At 55.4% G+C, this 20,630-nt stretch overlaps 1 protein-coding gene across 17 annotated transcripts in view; it reads right to left on the reverse strand.

The window, feature by feature from the left end:
• Nucleotides 1-20,630, reverse strand: part of Ptprf (protein tyrosine phosphatase receptor type F) — an 85,271-nt gene that overhangs the window by 13,147 nt on the left and 51,494 nt on the right. For 7 of the 17 annotated variants that reach the window (XM_028893129.2, XM_028893127.2, XM_028893136.2 and 4 more), the window contains 14 exons: nt 19,328-19,597; nt 16,304-16,885; nt 15,979-16,115; nt 15,376-15,520; nt 10,281-10,586; nt 9,492-9,685; nt 6,699-6,725; nt 5,285-5,402; nt 4,630-5,208; nt 3,846-3,943; nt 3,413-3,666; nt 3,234-3,327; nt 2,566-2,784; nt 2,065-2,219 (listed from right to left, as the gene is read on the reverse strand). In XM_028893129.2, the coding sequence (XP_028748962.1) occupies nt 2,065-2,219; nt 2,566-2,784; nt 3,234-3,327; nt 3,413-3,666; nt 3,846-3,943; nt 4,630-5,208; nt 5,285-5,402; nt 6,699-6,725; nt 9,492-9,685; nt 10,281-10,586; nt 15,376-15,520; nt 15,979-16,115; nt 16,304-16,885; nt 19,328-19,597 (3,178 nt within the window). The remainder of the gene's footprint in view (nt 1-2,064; nt 2,220-2,565; nt 2,785-3,233; nt 3,328-3,412; nt 3,667-3,845; nt 3,944-4,629; nt 5,209-5,284; nt 5,403-6,698; nt 6,726-9,491; nt 9,686-10,280; nt 10,587-15,375; nt 15,521-15,978; nt 16,116-16,303; nt 16,886-19,327; nt 19,598-20,630) is intronic. The other 10 variants (XM_028893137.2, XM_028893135.2, XM_028893130.2 and 7 more) reach the window with 6 other exon arrangements.

Consider the following 20,630-nt stretch of genomic DNA (forward strand, 5'->3'; position numbering starts at 1 on the left):
CAGACTGAGTCCTCCTCTCTCTCTGGCCTCAACTTGCCCATCTGAAAGGACAGGGTCAGAGACAGACTACCCTGGGGCCCGCCGCAGTCCTTGCCCAGGAGCGTCTTGGGGAGAACTGCGAACAGGCCCGCGCATGTGTGCGTCGGGACACCTTTCCCTGCTGCTCGACAGAGTGTAGAGAGACGGTCTCTGGTAGGAATTGGGTTGGAGAAATGGGAGCCTAGGGAGGGTTCTAGAGAGTTCTGTGGACTCGGGGAAGCAGTGAAGGCTGCAGTGTGCACAGGCCCCAGGGAGGAGCATCTTCTGCGGAAGGTACAGAGTTGGACTAACAGGAGCGGAACAGAGCCTGCCCCCCATGCCAACGGGGGCTCATCCCGAACCAGGGAGCCAACTGTGCTGGCCAGACAGCGTGCTGATTAAAGGAAGCCACAGGCTAGGAGGGTACCGGTCAGAGCTCCACCCCTCCCTGCCAGCCCGAGGGGTGCACAGGGATAAGTAGAGGGGGAGGCGTGTAAAGAGAAGGAACAGCGACTCCTACCTTTCTTGTTTACTAGGTCCCGAGAGACAGGCAAGGACAGAAGAAAGGAACGGTCATTGTTTCTGCGGAGCACTCAGCCCTCACGTGACAAGGGAAAAGGGTACCCTGACATGGTACCTCTACGTATAGACACTAGAACCCGGGTGGGGACAGGGAGATGTGGGTGTGGAGAACACTCCTGAGTGCCTGTCCACAGGCCTGTCCACCGTGGGAGGAAGGAGCCTGGGGTCCAGACGAGGGCAGAGTGATGACAGGGCACAGGGGGTGGCACCTCCATCAGGGGACATGTCATACATGGAACAGCACTGTTGGTTGCTGGGACTCAGCATAAGCACTGTAGGCCCGGCACATATCCAGTGGGGCATTCTGGGACAGAGGAAGGGCTGTATGAGGTTGGGACCAGGGGCCAGAGAGGTTTCTAAATCCCAGAGACAGGAAGTGAGTAAGAAGGATGAGGGACAGCTGCCACAGGAGGAGGGACTGGGTGGTGAGGGCGGGGCTGCTGCAGAGCAAGAACCCAGGGCCAAGGAACCACGTTTACTTGGTGTAAAGATGCCAAGGGCGATGCGGTGGCATTTCAACTGTCAGGCGCAAAGGTTTGTGGTCCTGAGGATTAAACCCTGAGGTTTGTACATGGGAAGGCAGGCGCTCCACATTGAGCTATAGCTCCAGACCTTAAAAAAAAAAGTCCATCCCCCCTCCCCGTTTTGAGATAAGATCTAGCTAAATCACCCAGATTAGCCCTGAATCCATCTACCTCAGTCCCCAGAGTAGCTGGGATCCCAGGTCTGAACCATAGGTCCAGTTCATCCAAAGCTTACATTACCCAGCCAGGCAGTGGTGGCGCACGCCTTTAATCCTAGCACCTGAGAGACAGAGGCAGGTGGATCTCTGTGAGTTTGAAGCCAACTTGGTCTACACATTGAGTTCTAGGGAAGTCAAGGCTACAGAGTGAAAACTTAGGGAAAAAAAAAAAAAGAAAGAAATTGCGGAGGGCCAAGTCCAATGCCTGGAAGCAGCTGGAAGCTGGGAGGACGGGACACTCCAGGGACAGGCGCTACAGCTACCCGAGAGAGGAAGTGTTCAGAGACGGCGATGGGTGTAATTGACTTTGAATAAACATCTGCCATGTAAATGCTCATGGCACATGGGTCTTTAGCTCAGTCTGGACCTCTGTAGGCCTGAGCAGGAGAGGTGGCCGGGGACCACCCAGGAACCAGCAGAAGCAAAGTGCTTACACCAGAGACTAGGGACCAGTGGTGACTGAAAGGAGACAGACACGCCTCACATGCAGACACAGACAGACGGACGGACATGCCTGGGGACATACACGGTTCACCTCAGCCCTTCTTCATAAAGGTGGACCTGCACAGAAGTGCACACACACACAGAACCACGGTTTCTGTCCATCCGGGCTTCCCACTGCACCCAGGGGCCAGGCTGGGGCGGCCGACTTAATCCCACCCCAGAGAGTGCCCGAGAGGCAAGAGGCAGGCTCTGTCCCGGGAGCCGGGTGCAGCACTCACCTCTTGAAGAGGAGGATCGCGATGACAATAAGGATAATGAGAATGACCGCCAGGACGGGGCCTGTCACCCACAGCATCTCGGGCTCCTCCTGCTGCTGGGCGGGTGTCACTTGGACCACAATCTCATCCGAGTAGGGGCTGGAGGCGTAGCGCTTCTGCGGTCCAATGAAACAAGAGCACAGGCTGTGAGCACATCACAGGAGCCCCCCACTCACGGATCAAACCCAGAGAGGACCCCGAGGTTAGGACACACTGGGCTGACCCAGGCTCTAAACCCTGTCAGAACTGACTTGTAGCAGGTCAGCAGGACTGGGTTACTGAAGCCAAGGTACATGCCGTCCGTCTTCTAGGTCCCGAGGCCTAGTGCCATGGGAAACCTAGCATAGGTCTTGGTCCTCAGGGTTGTCCTAGTCCTAAGATTGCTGGAGTCTCAGGGATAATGCAGACCTGGGGTCTCCTAGGGGTCACAGGGTTCTGAGAGCCATGCCAGCTCAGGCCAACCTGGTCCGTGGGTTCCTTGAGGGCTGCGAGCACAAAGCACTGGTAACTCAGGTCCGGAGACAGGGGCCGGTTGTAGAAGCCCTGGTAGCTCTTCTTGTCCCCCAGGGTGAAGGTGTCGGGGAGCTCATCCACTTGAGCGGCCACGTATGGCTTCAGCCGCTCTGCCTGGCGCCGGCGCCTCCGCTGTTCTTCCCCACCCTGCTCGATGGCCTCCAGAAGCTGGCAGAATGGAGCAGAGAGTCACGCATGGCCCGGGAACATACTGACCCTGGGGCCGTACCCTGGGACATCAGCTCCCGAGGCTGATATAGGGGTTCCCTCTCCCTCAGGGACCACTGCGGGCCTGCAGCGACGTCAGGAAACAGGCGATTATTTCATGTGTTCAGGAGCCTATCAGTCCTGCGTGGGCTGCTCTACACCACAGGCCTCACTGAGGTCCACAGGGCTCAGGACGCTCTTAGAGCTGCAGAGATGTCTCCACTGATTCCTATATCATGGGATTCTAACCAAACACCTCCAGGGAAGGCTCTGTAAGTCCTCCTGGAGTTCTCAAAAAACTCCTGGGGGGGGCAGTTTCCTCTCAGAGTCCCTCTCCCCAGAGAGGGCGTGGCTGGCAGCCACTGCCAATCCCATGGGGCTGCCCTCAGTGCTGATCCTTCCCTAGGTACCTCGTCCAGCTCCAGCTCCTCCGGTGTGTTCCATCTTGGTGCCAGCAAGTTCCCGCCCACACGGTCAATGGGCACCACGACAATGTAGAACCACCTGTGTGGACAGGGCAGCGATCAGAACCTTCAAGGCCAGTGGCTACCATCCCGCTCCACGCCAGCCTCTGGCCGCTTCTGCACACCGGACTAGTGAGGGGTCCTGGACTTGAGGCATGGAGAGGGAGAAGCGGCCATCCTCGATAAAGGCCGAGGCGGGCAGAGGCTTGTGCGGCAGGAGGTCTGGGGCAGTGCGGATGGACACCAGGTGTTGCAGGCCCCCGGCGCTGCTGCCGCGGTTCATCAGCACAAACGAGTATTCCGTGTTGGGTTGCAAGTCTGCAATCAGCTTCCTCATCGAGTGCCCATCCACCTCCACACTCTGCCCATTGTACAGAATCTGTGGAGGAAGAGAGAAAGCAGCTAAGGCCTCTGGGGGATGACCCCATCCTATGTCAACGGGGCACAGTGGCCGCACCACAAGGACCCAGTTGACAAGACACATGTCCGTGTGCCCTGGGATCACACGGCGGTGCCGATGTGGTGTCCTGGTCTAGGTCAGCAGTGGTCCTTACCCACCTTGAAGGGTACAGCTGACTTATAAGAGTCGGGGACCTCCCAACTGAGCAGCACCGATGTCTTCATTGCGGCCGCCACACGGAAATTCTTGGCAAACACTGTGGAGGCATGAGGAGGGAGTCAGCTCTGGGGCTAGCTGGGGTGGGGGTGAGTGGGCCAGAGACTGTGACTACAGCTAAAGCTCAGAGGAGCAGGGGAGAGGTAGAGAGGAGAGGACTGAGGGTGACGACCGAGTACCCCGAGTCAACTTCACAGAGTCCAACTGCTAACCCAGGGTCTTCCACCGTGAGCACTGGACTGGCAGGGGGGGCCGCAGCACGTGTGGCCAGATCTCCAAGAGCATGGGCGAAAGCCTGAGCTCAGACACCAGATCAGAGTAGCCAGGGGTCGGTGGGTTGTGGGCATGAGAAGCATGTGGCCACATATCAGAGCATGGCCTCTGGAAGTCAGTAGGTTAGACCCCAAAAGGTTAGTGCCACAAACCAAAGTACAGTAAGCTGCCCACCCTAGAATGGTGGCAAGAGCGGAAAGAGGTCAGTGGCTCAAGGTCACAAGAGACGGGAAGGTCACGCAGCATAGGTCAGTAGGTCAAGGACAGCAGAGGTCAGGGCCACACACCCAAGAATGTGGTGCCTGTTCATGAGAGGTTAGCGATCGTGAGAGACTGAAGAGTCACACAGCAGAGGCTGGTGGGTCAGCTGCGAGAGGTCAGTGGGTCAAGGACAGCACAGGTCCCTAGGAGCAGTCACACTTGGGCGGGCACTGCCATGACCGCAGAACACACCTTGCTCCACGGGCATGGTCCGGGACTGGATGCTGGGGCTGAGTGGGCCGGCGCCTTTGCTGGTATGTGCACGGACCTTGATGTCGTAAGTGGTGTCAGGTGTGAGGCCGGACAGTGTGAGACGTGTATCGTCAGTGACGTTCTGCAGCTCGTGCTGACTGTTGATGTCACGGTAGACCACAGTATAGTTGGTGATGCGCCCGTTCCTCTCCGCCAGCACCGGCGGGTCCCAGGCCAGTTCCGTAGTAGACGTGGTCAACCCTGTCACTCGAAGGTTCTGAGGGAAGCCACTGGGCACATCCTCGGGGGTCGTGATCTCTTTCTCAAACTCTTCACCTGGGCCAGCCCGGTTCTTGGCAGCGAGCCGGAAGATGTAGGTGGCCCCTTTGTGCAGACCGGTGACTGTAAAATGCTGGTCATCCTTGCCAAAATCTATGGTGTTGGGCCGTGCCTCGTCAGCCCGACGGTACTGGAGACGGTAGCCCAGCAGCTCTCCGGGCAGCTCCTTGGGCGGGTGCCACTGCAGCAGCGCCGTGTGCATGGCCGTGGTGCTGACCATCATGGTGGGCCGGCCTGGGACTGAACAGCACGCACTGCGCTCTGGTGCCGCCCTCCCTGCCGCCCACCCAGCTTGGTCCCCGACCCCCTAACTCACCTGCCCCTGCTGTAGTAACCACTTTGGGCTTGCTTCGGGCACCATCCCCCTTGGTGGTGTAGGCAGCGACAGTAATGGAGTAGGTGGTCTCAGGGGTGAGGCCACTGATGGTGGTTTCCTGAAGGAGAAGGGGGGAAGGGCAGGTCCCATCACACTGTGTGAGAAGAGGCTAGACTATCAGTCACCTGAAGACTGTAGCCCAGGGTGCCCCCAGCTACACAGGACCAAGGCCTTGGGAGGTGGAGCTGCACAAATCTTGACTCCGCTGGAGGCAGGACAGACAGGTGGGATGTGGGCTAGGAGCATGCCACCCAGCCCAGAAGCCCCATGCCTGGGGCAGACAGCTCATTCTTCCTTTCGGAGGAGAACAAAGGGCCACACTGTCTCTTTCACTCCATTGTGCTGTGAGTGACACCTTATGAGGTCCCCCCCCCCACACACACACACCAGGACAGAGCCTTGCACGCACCCAGCACCTTGCATGCCTCCTGGCACGCACATGCACAGACTACAGACTACAGTCCCTCCTGAAATAGCAGGTACAAGGCTACTGATAGACACCAACACAAACACACACACAGAGGGAGAGGGAGAGAGAGCTCGCAGGGTAGAGGAGAGGGCCAAGGCACAACACTGTAAGTTAGGGCGATCCCACCTAGTTCAGTGACGGTGATACCCAGTCCCTCCTGAGACCACAGAGGAGTGGGAGAAGTAAATACAGGACACAGAACTCCCCATCCCCAGGAACACATTCCTGTTTCCACTGATGCCCGAGAAGTCAGCCACTCCATTTCCTTCTGCCTTGGCGGATCCTACCCACACACCCATCCAGCAAAGGCATCATTTCCGGACACAGGGAGAAACACCATAGGAGACCAAGCCACGCCACACAGAAGAGTGGGAAGGAGGGAGGGAGGGGTACCACCGCGGAGTAGGGATGGGCTGCCAGCACCAGCCCTGGTATCCCTCCAGCTCTAAGCCTCAGGTGGAGCCAACTGCAGATGCCAACAACCCTTTGCAGGGCCCTGCCTGCCCAAGCTGGAGGGTCTTCCAGGACCTGGGCTCCCAGTGCTTCTCCCAGCCTGGGCCTGAGCAGGTGATTTTTCACTCCAGGGATCAATAAGGCCTAATGATCAGGATTGGATTTAACTCCATCCCTGTCTGGCCAGAGCAGGGGCCAGGTCCTGGTCGATTGTGAACATTGGCCTCAAATTGCTGCTCGACAGGCGAGGAGTACGGATTAGAGGAAACGCCAATCACTGCTCAGCCTGGTGCTCATGTCTACACGCCAATTTTCTCTGGATGTGGCTGGTGCCCTGTGGATCTTGGCAACACAGGCTGGGAGAGGGGGAGTGTCCCATGAGCCCAGCCTGACCCAGTCTTGCCCGTGCTCGCTCGCACACCTGTTACTTACATAGTCCTCGGACTCCTCTGGTCTCCACTGACCACGGGAGAGGGAAAGAAAGGGAGACAAGATGGTGAAGGGTTTTGACTTGGAGAGCACCTGGCCCACGGAGGACTGACGGGCAGCTCTGAAGTGCCCACTGAGAGGACAGCCCGGACCACTCCCCACTCGACACAGTCCCTGCATCGCTGTGTGGGCCAGGCCTCACTAGGGCAGGGAGACACGCACGGTGTCAGCTCACGCAGAAGGAAGACACTAAGGGGTGACTACCCACCCTGGTGTGCCCCAAGTCCTTGTCTGTGCACACCATGCTAGGGCTGTCCAGCCTTATTTATTTATTATTTTCCCCACCCTCAATACCTCAACTGAAACATCAAATTAAGAGTCACCTGAGCTGAGGGGACACTCTGAGGAGTGTGCCAGAACACAGTGCTAGGATTATGGCTAGAGCAGGCCAAGAGCCAGGCTTGCAAGCAAGATTATAAAGGCTGCCAAGTAGCCAGCTCGGAGCCTGGGCATTACCCCACAGTCACAGGGAGACCTCACACTCCTGAATTCCATTCTACAGGTACCTGGAGTCAAGCAGGAAAACTAGTTTCATGGCCAGCAGTGGTAAATTCTAACGCCAGTGTGCCTAGGTAGGCTAGTAGGGAGGTGAATGGACTGAGGCCTCCAACCCAAGGTCCCTGTGGTTTTGGAGATAGGGGTTGGCCAGTGAAGGATAGGCCCTGCTTGGAGCCCTCCAGGCAGACCACCCTCAAGGAGCTGGCCTGGCCTCTGTCCACTGGCCTGGTGCTGGATTGGCCGAGCACCAGCTGTCCTGGCAAGCTGTCACCAAGTCTTTGAGGCAGGATATGGGAAAGGCTATAAAGATTCCCCTAAAGATCGTATTTACTTCGCAGAGTGGGCGGAGACTAGCAGTTCTATTTAGGTTTCCTTACTTGAGGGGAGACATGGGCTTTCCAAGGCAGGCCCCGGTGTGGAGCTACCACATGTGCCTCTCCTATGAGGCAGTGATAAGGGAGAAGACAGGGTTGGAACAGAATGGAGAGCGGTGGGAAGGACAAGGAAGAGGCTGGAGGTGGAGGGAAAGGAGGGAAGGAAAGAGGAGGAGAACGTGGAAGAAAAACCACGAGAAAGGAACAAAAGGAAGCGGGGACTGGCCAGTCTCATTCGGAAGGAGCGCAGGGGAGGCAGGCTGGGCTATCCATGGAAAAGTCGGGGTGCCTATCACATGTTTCCTTCTGATCCTACTGGGGCCCTGGGCTGCACAGATGGTTCTATTAGGTGGAGAAGGGCAGGCTAGGATGTCCTTGCCTAGAGTCACACAAGGGACATCTATGCCCTGGGGCCAGGATGGATAAGTGCTCCATCTGGTCTCCCACTGGCCCCAGGCAGGACGACCCAGTCTCAGGGGACAGGAGGCTGCAAGGGCAGGCCTTGTCTTCCATGGTCTCACTGGAGTCCGCTTGGGTACATTACTCACAAAGGACACAAATATGGGGACAATGTCCTTGATCTTACTGCCCAACCCCCTTCAAACTGCTGGGGACCAACACACAAAAGTACATGAAGTGACTTTTCCTAGAACCCCAGTGGCTGCAGCTGTGGTGCCAGACTCCTAGGATAGGAGGGGCCGGGGCGAGTCATTCTCTGGATGTTTCTGGGCGGGTGTGTCTGCTGAGACTTTGTGAGGAGCCCTCAACCTGCCCCAGGAATGCAGGCTGGTGAACACACCCACTGCCCCCACCCCTGGGTCCCTCAGCAGAGGCAGGTTGGGAGAACAAAGAGGGCACCCTCTAGGCAAAGAAGTATTTTGGCTCAGAGGGTGGAGCCCAGCCCAAGGCAGGAAGGCTGTTTGTCTATGTGGGAGTCCATCCCTCAGCACAGCCTGCAGAACGCTGGGTTTACGATGGGCAGGGAGGGAATCTAAGTTCTTCTTGTTGGAACGTAGCGCTGGCCCAAGAACCCTCAGGACCTGGTTCTGGATGGAGAGACTCAGGCAGACAAGACAGGCTTTCCGATTCTCAATTAGTCCTTTCCCAGGGTAGAGACTTGGCCTCCTGGCCGAGTCCTGCCATCCACTTGCGGCCTCATTTTGGCCATATACATGTACAACCTCCTAACACTTCGTGCTCCTCGATGGCACAGCAAGCCAGGGGTCAGAATACTTGAGGGACCTCACTGAAAGCTTGGGGGGGGGGAGAACCCCCCATGAAGACAGAAGCATCCAACAGGAAAGGGCTGGCAGGCAGGCTCAGGCTTGGAGGTAAACATCAGGGGTCAATCACTCAGGTGATTATTTGCACAGCCTTGCCTCAGCCATTGGCTTGAGGCCAATGAGGAGATCGAACTTCTCCGAGTCCCTGTCTGCCTCCGGCTGTGGGACACAGGGTACTCAGCACAGCACTGCTGGGGTGACATCACAGCTCAAAGCCACAGCCAATGTGCTTCCTGCAAACCACAAGGCTGAGGCCAGGGCAGAGTGCAAGGAGCCTGGGGATCTTTGGAGAGAGCCCTTGGAGCCCTGGTGGCTATGATCGCCACCAAGGTGGAGGAGGGCAGCAGGGTTGGCACAACCTGAGCAATCCTAACACAAAAGAGAAGTATCCCTGGCACCTGGGCCTCACCTCCTCATCTCAATACCCGCCCCCCCACAGACCAAGGCAGCTCCAATATGACCATAAAATGTACAGACACCTCTGAGGGCAGGCAGGGGAGGGACCAAGTCTGGGCTCTGGGGAGTCAATGTGACACACTGGTCACTTTTTACCCAGCCACCCAGCGCCATCAACGACATACCTGAGCCTCGGCCAGCATGACATCCTGGATGATGGGTTGGCCTCGGGGTTCACCATTCTCCAGCCGCACATAGGTGACCTGGTAGCCACGAATCTGTCCATGCTGCTTGTTGGGGACAGGCAGTTTCCAGGAGACATGCACAGCAGTAGAATTCAGAGGCTCAACTTCCACCTTCCGTGGTGGCCCGCTGGGCACTGGAGGCCAGGCAGAGAAGGAAGTCAGCCCTGGGGGAACTGAGTCTGGCTCCGGGTACGTACAGTTAACTTTAGGGCCGTGACTCTGCACCCACGCCCTGGGAAAGGTTCCACTGCTGTTTCTTTGGCTGGCTGATCTGATGAGAAACCTTCGCTCCCTTGGGTCAGCCCTGTCAACCCCTCTGGCAGGGATCCTTATTAGTGGGGGAAGCGGATGTGGGGAACAGCCACGGGCGAGGTCCCCAGGCTCACACCATCGGTCAACATGGTCAACATTCAGCCAAAGCCCACTGGCTCTACTGAGTACTCTGCACTCGTCTCCCCATCCTGGCTCTCATACTGGGTGGAGCTGCTTCTCTTGCCATAGCCCTTTAAGGTTTTTAATTCTATCTTGGAGATGCCCCAGAACCCAGGACCTGGACACGGGCTACCCACCAACTACATCTCCCCAGAGTTTAGACCATTAAGGCTAAGTGTAGGAAATGAGTCTGTCAGGTCCTGTGGAGGGAAGACCCTGGGGTGCTTGGCAGGCAGCCCCAGGCAGTGTGTCTCCCTTCCCACCCGCCTCATGACAACGCTACCCAATGTAGCCTACCGTCCTCGTCGGTGCGCACCAGCACCGGGCTGCTCTCGGGGCCAGGGCCCACATCCGTGTGTGCCCGCACCCACACCCGGTACTCCGTCCACTTCTCCAGGCCCAACAGGTCCCAGCTGGAATGCTCACGGCTGATGCCATCCACCACATGCCGCTTACGGTCCTCGCCGTCCACTGCCTCATAGGCCACGGAGTACTGGGTGATAATGCCGTTGCGGCTCTCGGCTGGCGGTGGAACCCAACTTACCCGGACCGTGGTGGAGCCCGTGCTCACACACGTCACCTTCTGGGGAGGGGCGGATGGGGCTGGGGAAGACAAATGGGGGGAAAGCAGGCAAATGGAGGGTGGGGATCACAGGCACAGTGACCAAGTCACAAGGGACTGGAGACTCACCCAGCCATCCTGAGGCCCTCTAGTCATACTGTTGCTGAGGTGGTCTGACTCTCTCTGAACTAGTTTTCTACTCTTAAACACACACACACACACACACACACACACACACACACACACACACACAGACGGTACGTGCACACAGACGGTATCTCACATGCACATATGGAGTTCTAACAACGTCTCTCCCATGCATATGCCGTCACACACACACACGGTACGTGCAGTATCTCACACACACATATGGAGTTCTAATGTCTCTCCCATGCATATGCCGCGTCTCACACAAACATGTGTGTGTGTACACACACGTACACACACACGTACACACACACACACACCAGAACTTGGAGAATGTAATCCTCTTCTGGGGATAATTGGTACAAATCTGTCTTCTGGGTTAAGGCTACCTTAGCCTGTGCCTATGTGGTCAGGGTCTCTGTGCTTAGGTTCCTAAGTCTGAGGTCAGACACAGGGACGCCCAGTGCCTCTGAGGTTTGGAAGGCAAGTATTCAAAGGATTCCTTAGGAACCAGAAGGCAAGCGTGTGCTGTCTTTCTGCCTCGTGACTGTCCTAGACGCCACTCCAGACACCGGAACTCCCTTTTACCTCCGGTTTGCCCCCTCCAGCCCAGGCACCTTCACCAGCCCTCCCTTCCCTGGCAACAGAGCACCAGCGCTCCAGGGGTTTGGTGTCACTTTCCTTGCCCATCTCTGCCGATGCCAAGCACACTACCAGTGCTGGAAATGGCTCTCCCTCCAAATCTGTGGCCTTCCACCTCCCCTGTACAGCCTACCTCTTGCCTCAGTTAAATCACCCAGGCCCCAGCATTCTACTGGGGACCACCGTCCTTACAGCCTTTCAATTCAGCTTTGACTTAAGGTGCACTGCGGTGGGTATTGTGTTCCCCAAAATATTGTGTACCTTAATAAACTTATCTGGGGTCAGAGAACAGAAAAGCCACTAGTTAGGCAGTGATCGCACACGCCTTTAATCCTAGCATTCCAGAGACAGAAATCCCTCTGGATCTCTGTGAGTTCAAGGCCACATTGGAAACGGCCAAGCATGGTGACTCGCGCCTTTAATCCCAGAAAGCGAGCCTTTAATCCTAGGGAGTGATGGTAGAAAGCAGAAAGGTATATAAGGTGTGAGGACCAGAAACTAGAAGCATTCGGCTGGTTAAGCATGTGGCTGGTTAAGCATGTGGCTGGTTAAGCTTTCAGGGTTTGGAGCAGCACAGTTCAGCTGGGATTCATTCTGGACGAGGACTCAGAGGCTTCCAGTCTGAGGAGACAGGACCAGCTGAGGAACTGGTGAGGTGAGATAGCTGTGGCTTGTTCTGTCTCTCTGACCTTCCAGTATTCACCCCGATAACTGGCCTCGGGTTTGATTTTATTAGTAAGAACCTTTAAGATTCCTGCTACAATGCACCAGTTCCATTCTCACAGTATCCCACACTCACTTCCTCATCTTTGTTTTTATGTGTGTGTGGTGCACGTGTATGTGAATATGTGGGTACGTGCACCTGCGCACACTTATGTGAAAGCCAGAGGACGATGCCAGGCACTCTACTCTAATATACCACCTAGTGCCCTTGAGACGGTCTCTCACTGACCGCCATGCTACACTGGCAGTCAGAAAGCCCCAGAGATTCCCCTCTCAGCCTCTCAGCAGTGTCAACGCTATAGGTGTGTATGTGGCCAGGCCCAAATGTTTATGTGAGTGCCGAGGATTTGAACTCAAGTCCTCATGATTATGCAGCAAGCTCTCTTAATCCGCTGAGTCATCTCCCCAGCCCCTGATTTTTCCACCACTGCTTGACCCATACCAGGTAATACATAACAAGGCAGCGCTGAGGCCGTAGAGAAGCTGCATCTCCGGGGAGGTCCCCCTTCCCCTTGGCTCTCTGGCGACCTGCTGAAGTCCACTCTATCTTGCTCGGCCTGCCACTTTACAGATAACGCAATCAAACCCACAGTTCCCTAACCTCCAGCTCCTTCTGCCTACAGGCCCGGAAGCTTGCTGCCGCCTTCCTACAGTAGCTCTCTCTATTTCCAGCTACCAGCCCCCCTCTTCCTGTACTCTCAAAAGTGGAGTCCAAGGCCCAAGCTCTCCCTCACCCACACTCTGCCCCCTTCTTTCTCCCTCCAGAGACTTTACCAGCTGTCCCCTCTTTCCATGCTTCCTGCCTTGCCCTACCTCTCACAACGGCATTTAGATGCACTTCAAGAGTTCCTGCCTTAAAAGAAAACCCTTCCTCAATGCCACAGGCCCTCCAGGTACCACAGTCCCCTTACAGCTAGCTTCCTGATGACATCTAAGCATGTTAGCTTACCTCCCACAGCCCCTCACATCTCCTCCAAGTCTGCTTTCCCACTACATCCAATTCCTTTCGGCCACTCAGCAGCAGCCTCAGGTCCACCTTCGTAAACGTCCTGTCTTCCTCCCACCTGCTGTGGATATTGCTCTATATAAATAAAACACTGATGGCCAGTGACTGCCAGGCAGGAAGTAGGTTGCCAGGCAGGAAGTAGGTAGGACAAGGAGAGAGGAGAATTCTGGGAAGCGGAAGGCTGAGGAGGGGGACACTGCAGCCAGGAGCAATTGTGTCTCACGTCAACAGAATTTTAAGTTATTTAAATGCCATATTCTCTAGGTCTATGAAGTGTTTGAAGATTACCTATCTATCTGAAATATATCTATGTATACCTAGAAGACTTAACTAACATGGCTACAGATATGATTATCATAGATGACTAATTATTAATCTATTTTTAATTATCCATTACGATTTTAAATGAGTTACATAAACATAATACCTCAAACAAGAATAGAAATATATATATACAGTATAACAAAATTAACTTCAAGTTTGTATCAATAAACTAAAATTTATACCAATGTAAAACATTTTAAACATAAACTAAAATCTATACCAATGTAAAACATTTTAAACAAGTTGTTCTTTAAAAGTAGGTTCATTAATCTACGCGCTTTTATCTTATCATCTCCATATCCTCCTATATATCTATATCACCCACCCCTGGATTTCACTTCATTTCTATTCTTCTCAGGCCTGCCTCCAGCTCAGTCACCATACCACCACACTTCTACACTCGACAGACACAGCATCCTGAATCTCGGAGTCAGAAACCAGGTGTACTGGTCACACCTGCTTCCATCCACTTCCTGTCCTGGGGCAGTGTGCTCTTTATATACCTCCACATCCCTATCCCACTGCTCTCCATTTTCCATCCATCACCAAGTCCTGGCCAGTCCGTCTCCTAGGTAACTCAAACATCCACTATTACCACCTGAGCCAAGCCTCCAAACTTGACCCCCTCACTGAAAAGGCCTCCAAGCAATCTCATGGGCCACCAGGCCATTTTCACGGAGCAGGCAGAGCTGTCCCTGTTCTTCAGCCCCTACGGCTAACAGCCTGGGTGGCTGCTCTGGGAACAGTGGTCCGCAGCGTCCCCGCCTAGGGCCACCATAGTGAGCTTTGACCTAAGCTAGCTTTCAGCCTCGGTGAAGTGTCACATCTCCAAGACGATTCTCTTTGATCTCTCACCAGTGCTGTGTCCACCCTCCCATCTCGCTTAACACAAATACAATTAAAAGCTCATTTGGGTAATTACAAGCACACTGTACGTCTCGGTCTTCTGTAGGGGCCCTATGGATAGAGAGGCCTTGTCTTCTGGCCAGGCCGCCAGACTGAGAGCATGTCGGCTATGGCCCCCAGCAAGAGCACAGCAGATTATGAATACAAAGTCAGTGACCTCTGCACACACAGTCCCATGTCACAAGGACCTTACTGACACTGCCACCCATGCTTATGGTTTCTGGGACACAATGCCACTCAGCCCATCATACCATGATCATCTTATCCAATAGGCAACCCTGCAGATAGTGGCATACCAATCACAGCCAGGCCTTCTAGTATCACATTACCCCTGCCCCACCCCACACACACTTCCACAATCTTGTCATCTTCCTCTGGGGAGCTAGAGAGCTACAGACAGACAGACAGACATAGTCACAGGGTCACACCCAGGACACACTGACACGTTCAGGTGCTATAGGCCAGGTGTTCACACTCTCTCACAGTGGGTTCTACATGGTCCTGTTGTCACACAAGCCATGTGGTCCTACACACCCACACAGTCACATTCTCATGGACCTGTCCCTGAGTGCAGAGGCCTCAGAGAGAGTCCACAGCTCCCAAGGAATTGTCGTGTCGGGTATGAGGAAGGGGACGTGGTGATGAGATGTGGGGCTCCGGGGAGGGAAGTCAGGCACCTAGGCAGGTTTGTAACATGGCAGCCCACCAAATCAGTGGTATGATCTAGGTATGGAAGGAGGAGGACAGAGAAGATGAGTCACAGACACAGAACTTACCTGTGTGGGGTGGAGGGGTCACAGGGGTAAGAAAGGGTCAGAAGGCTGGGTGGGGAGCAGAGAAGGCAACCACTGCCTGGACAGAGACTAGCAGGACACTTACCTGTCCCTTTCTTGGGGTCCAGACTCAAGAGCCCAGACTGGAGTCCACTACTGGACTCAGCAGACCTGACCACCCACCTGCTCGAAAGGGAAGGGAATATGTCTGTGTGTGTCCCAGCCCAGATGTGACAGGTGTGTCCCAGCCTAGCTGTAACAGGTATGGCCTAAGCAGATGTGACGGGTGTGGCCTAAGCAGGCACTTACTGGACTGTGCTGTACGGGCCTCTATGGTGGGAGTGAAGACGCCCACCCCCATATCCGAGCGGGCAGCCAGCTGGAAGTGGTACAGTGTGTCAGGCTTCAGGTCCTCTAGAGTGTAGGAGGAGGTGGGGTCGAAGGTCACCTTGTGCTGGAAGAGCAGAGAGCACTTACTGACTGCTCGGATATCAAAGGCCACTCAGAGGTTATTCCCCACATGGCCTGCAAGCAGCTGGCAGGGGACCCACTGTGGTTCTGTGTCAGGCCCCACCCCACCCAGTCACACAAGCCTCCCAGGAAATACACGGCTTGACTCATACCACAGCCACCTCAAAGGTCACCAGGACCAGCAGGGATCTATGGCCCCGGGGGAGACGTCAGGGCTGGGACAATAGAGCACACAGGCCACAGACGCAAGAGACCAGAGGCAGACTCGAGACGCGGCCTCCAGCACGGCAGTGGTGCAGGTTACCGAACTACAGAGGCTCCACGAGCCCCAAGGCCGCAGAGAGAGAAACCCAGGAGCTGGAACCTGTCTAGGTGTGCCCGTCACAGACCCCCGAGGACCCGGAGGAGCCTCCTTCCCCGCTGCCCAGCCTCGTGGCTCACCTGCTGGCCTTCGTCCTCTGCGGCCCAGTACACCAGTTCATACTTGGTGATCCGCTCCTGGGGGGGCAGCAGCCATGACAGCTGGATCCTGGTGTCCGACTCGGCTTCGGCCTGGAAGTCTGCAGGCTGCGCAGGCACTGTAATGCCCACCCCAGGCACCGTCAGCGTCACGACACCTCCCTTGACCCCCGGTGACCACACATCTGTAGAGTACGGCACCCTCGCCCTCCCCAAACTCCAGATTTCACAGGCGGAGGAAGCAGGAGGGACCCTGGCCAAGCCCTTGCTGCCAGGTGTCGAGCCAGAACGCGGGCCCCCCACCTACCTCCCTGCTGTGTCTTGACCTGGATGGTGGGGCTGGGTGGGCCATCGCCCACGGCAGTGAAGGCGAGGACACGAAGGCTGTAAGTGATGCCGGGCAGCAGGCTGCCCACGGTGGTAAGGAGTCCAGCGTCCGTGTTGTGTTTATGCCAGGCGCTCAAGGGGCGCCGCGAGTCTGGCGTGTAATAGACACGGTATCCCCGTACCAGGCCATTGGGCTCCTCGGGCGGCTCCCACTGCACCAGCATGGTGCTGGCGCTCAGCATTCGGGCCTGCACACGGCGCGGAGGGCTGGAGGGGGCCTGCTCACCCGTCCGTGCGCGCACCGCCTCACTGGGTGGTCCGCGCCCAATGCTGTTGACAGCCAACACACGGAAGGCATATTCTGAAAAAGGGCTGAGGCCACCGATGCTGTATCGGGTGGTGGCCACACCATCCACTTCCTGGAAGGGGCCCTCGGTGCCAGCTGCACGGTACTGGATGCCATAGTAGGACACAGGCTCTGCATTTCCAGAGTCCCATGTCAGAGTAACACTGGTGGCAGTTGTCTCTGTCACCACAAGATCAATTGGAGGCTTTGGCAGAGCTGAGGAGAAAGAATTGTTGGAGGTCATGACTCTTGAGAACATATCCAAGGCATCATCCAAACGCAGCGTATGTCCACCTGAGTGGGGCTGACACCCACAATGCACTTGAAAAAAGGCTTGAAGAGCTTATGGGGACTTCTAGGGGCAGCTACTTGAGACACCGTAACAAGGTCTGTTGGCGGTTCCAGGAGCCCTGAGCCCTTTAGTGTGTAACACACTGCTCTTGGGGACCCTGCCCCCCAGTGATCATCACATTGGCACATGTGATTCACCTAACAGGCCTGGTCCTGTGAAGGCCCACACAGCTCACACCAAGACCAGGCAGAGACCTGCTTGTTACTCACCTACACTCACTTGTATCAAGTATGTGTAACAGGGTGTGTGTGTGTGTGTGTGTGTGTGTGTGTGTGTGTGTGTGTGTAGTATCTCTCAAGGAATTGGCCTTAAGAGTTCAGAAAGAGCTGGGCAGTGGTGGCGCACACCTTTAGTCCCAGCACTTGGGAGGCAGAGGCAGGCAGATCTCTGTGAGTTCGAGGCCAGCCTGGGCAACAGAGTGAGTTCCAGGACAGGCTCCAAAGCTACACAGAGAAACGTTGTCTCGAAAAAAACAAAAACAAAACAAAACAAAAAAGCCCCATGACTTGGCTCAAAGTGAAGGTGGCAAACCCCCAGGCCATGTTTGCTCCATGAAGAATAAATACGAGGCACCACTTTGGTGCCACAGTGGCTCGTGGTCACATCCCTGCTTTCTGAAATTTACACCCTGGGGAAATAATCAGCAAATGAGTTGATGGTAATTGTGTACAAGGACAGCAGGAAAACACACGGCCTCTCCTCAGATGGGGTGAACAGGAAAAGTCTCAGAGTGCCGAGGCCTGCAGGGAGATGGTGAACCACGGACTATTACCGTGGACCAGGAGCAGGCAAGGGGACTCTACAGTGTCTATCCGTGTGGCCGGTCGGCACTGAGTATGGGAGGGCAGCTGGTGTGCCTGGGTGACTCCCAGAGCACTGTGAGCCCCTGAAGAAAGCTACCTTTTGCTTTCATAAAAGGCAACAGCAGGCGGCCAGCAGTGTTGTTCTCAAAAGCAGGTGTGAGGCCCCGGCTCCATCCCAGCGAACCCAGGACTCAAGGAGGATCAGGTGGATGACACAATCTTGGTTTACATACTCTTGCTTTTTGCAGTACTAGGAACTGAATCCAGGGCTTCTTCATACATGGTAAGGGCTCCACCAACCGAACTGGTCCCCAGCTCTTTAGTTCATCTTAAAATATCCACCCAAGTTAAAGGCATTGGCACACGCCTTTAATCCCAGTGCTTGGGAGGCAGAAGCAGGAGGATCTCCTGAGTTCAAGGCTGGCCTAGTCTACAACAGTGAGTTCTCCAGAGCACAGAATGAATTGTTTCCATTCCTACCACCCACCCCCAGAAAAAGAAAAGAAAAGAAAAAAGAGGACCATTCAAGTTGCAGAATGAAGGATGAGTCAAAGCCAGACAAGAATAGAAGCAGGGAGATAGATCATGGCAGAGTCTGTCACATAAATACTAAATATATGGCTGGGCAAGGTGGGGCCTTTAGTCACAGCACTTGGGAGACAGAGGCAGTTGGATCACTAGTTTGAGACTAGCCTGGTCTACAGAGGGAATTCCAGAACAGCCAGAGCTACATACTGAGACCGTGTGTCAAATAAATAAATAGATAGATGATAGATAAAAATACTAGACATACTTTGGGGTAGAGAGACGGCTCAGTGGTTAAGAGCACTTGTTGCTCTTGTACAGGGCCAGGATTCAATTCCTATCGCCTACATGATAGTTCTCAACCAACCATAAACCCCACTTCTAAATGATCTGATGTTCTCTTCTGGCCTCCATGGGCACCAAGCACACACATAAACTGAATAAATCCTTAATAATTAATTTTTTAAGATTATAATTATTAATGTTATATGTGTCCGTCCCCAGAGGCCTGGGCAGAGAAAACCTCCCCCGGCCAGCCTTAGCTACCATGACACCCCTCTCACTGGGAGGCTGTTCAATCCACGGATTTCCTGCTAACTGGTGGTGCAGGCTGTGAGTTCAGACCACCAAGGCTAGGTCTCTGCTTTGTCACTTACACTGGTGTGACCCTGGGCAAAAGATGCATTTGAATCGCTCACTTGTAAAACAGGAATAATAAGAGCCCCTGTCCCGTATCCTCCCTAAAAAAGCACAATCAACTTTCACTTTGATGCCTGCCAATTGGGAATACCAGCTAGCTATTCCCAGGACCAATCCTCTTCCTAAGGACCTGCCCAGAGCTGGGGCACCTACCTTAGAGGAGGGCAATGAGCCTTCAGCCCTGCCTGTGCCCGGATCTGCCAGCTCCCGCTCACCCGCCACTCAAGTCCCCCGAGACAGAGGAAGGTATCAGCTGGCAGAGGCATCCCGTACACTTACCTTTGACTGTGACCTGGGCTGTGGCCTCTATCATGCCCAATGAAGAGATGGCCACGCAGGTATAGTTGGCGGACCGCATGACATTGCTCAGCTCCAGAACGTTGCGGCCAACCGGCATCTCGTCCTCTTTGGTAAGTTCTTCGGCACCCATCATCCACTTCACATAAGGCATGGGTGCACCCACTGCCACACACGTCAGATTCACACTGCCACCCGGCATCACCTCCTGGCTGCTGGGAGGGATGGAGAAACGAGGAGCCACACGACGCACTGCGGGAGGAGGGAGAGAGGCGCTCACAGGCTGGGCAGGCCGCAAGGGTGGACAGAAGGGCAGGGGCCCCTCATCAAGGAAGCCTCTCTTGTCAGAGCCAAGCCCATGCTCAGAGGAGTGGTGTCCCTGGGGCCTGGCTCATCATTTCCCACCTCACTTTGGGACTAGACGTGGCCCCTGCACACAGGGACCATCTGGAACACCTTGTGGTGAGAACTTGCGACCAAGCTCCCATCCTACAGCCTGGGACACTCAGCCAAGGTCACACAGGACTTAGTGCAAGAGCCAGGCCTGGGTGGAGCCACAGTCCAGGTGGTCCTCCAGTGACCACCCTGCTTTCTCCTGACTCGGCTCCTCCTGGGTCTCCAGAGGGACCAGATGGGGCACCAATGAAAGAAATCCAGGTCCTCAGAGCATGGCGGGGACAGGGCAAAGGATCATTCCGGGAGTAACATGGCCACCTTCTCTGGAGTCAACTCTCCACCTCCAGGCCACGGCCCCAGGAGAGAAGAAACGGCACAACCACCTGCTGGACCTTGGCTGTGCTTAAGGTCAGCCTGGGACCCATAACGTGGATTGCCTCTTAGGAGGGCTAGTACAGGGACAAGGGGTTGGGCGGGCCAGGGACGTGGTCCGCGGGCAGGATGGGCATGAAGATGGCAGTAACATGATGAGGGTACCCAACAGACGGCTTTCTGCACCAGTGAGCAAAGGTCTCAAGGACGAGGGTGACCGTGCCTGGCCGCGACCCCCAGCCTTGGACTTCCCTGGCCAGAAGCTGTCCTGAGCTTCTCAGTCCAGGGACACAGCCCGGAACCAACCCCTCAAGTTGCAAGCTTGGCACAGACATTCAGAGCATGCGGAGGGGTAAGGTGGACAAGACCTAGCCACACATAGGCATGCTTGGCATACAGACAGGCCATGCAGCTGCTGGCAGAGGTTCCTAAGAGGTCTCCCTTACATAAAGGGCCAGAGTGGACAGGCAGCAAGCCTAAGTGACCCAAGGGCACACTATGAGAGCACAGGCCTCTA

Source organism: Peromyscus leucopus, chromosome 2 (genome assembly GCF_004664715.2).
Source record: "Peromyscus leucopus breed LL Stock chromosome 2, UCI_PerLeu_2.1, whole genome shotgun sequence".
In the NCBI taxonomy this organism is placed as follows: domain Eukaryota; kingdom Metazoa; phylum Chordata; class Mammalia; order Rodentia; family Cricetidae; genus Peromyscus; species Peromyscus leucopus.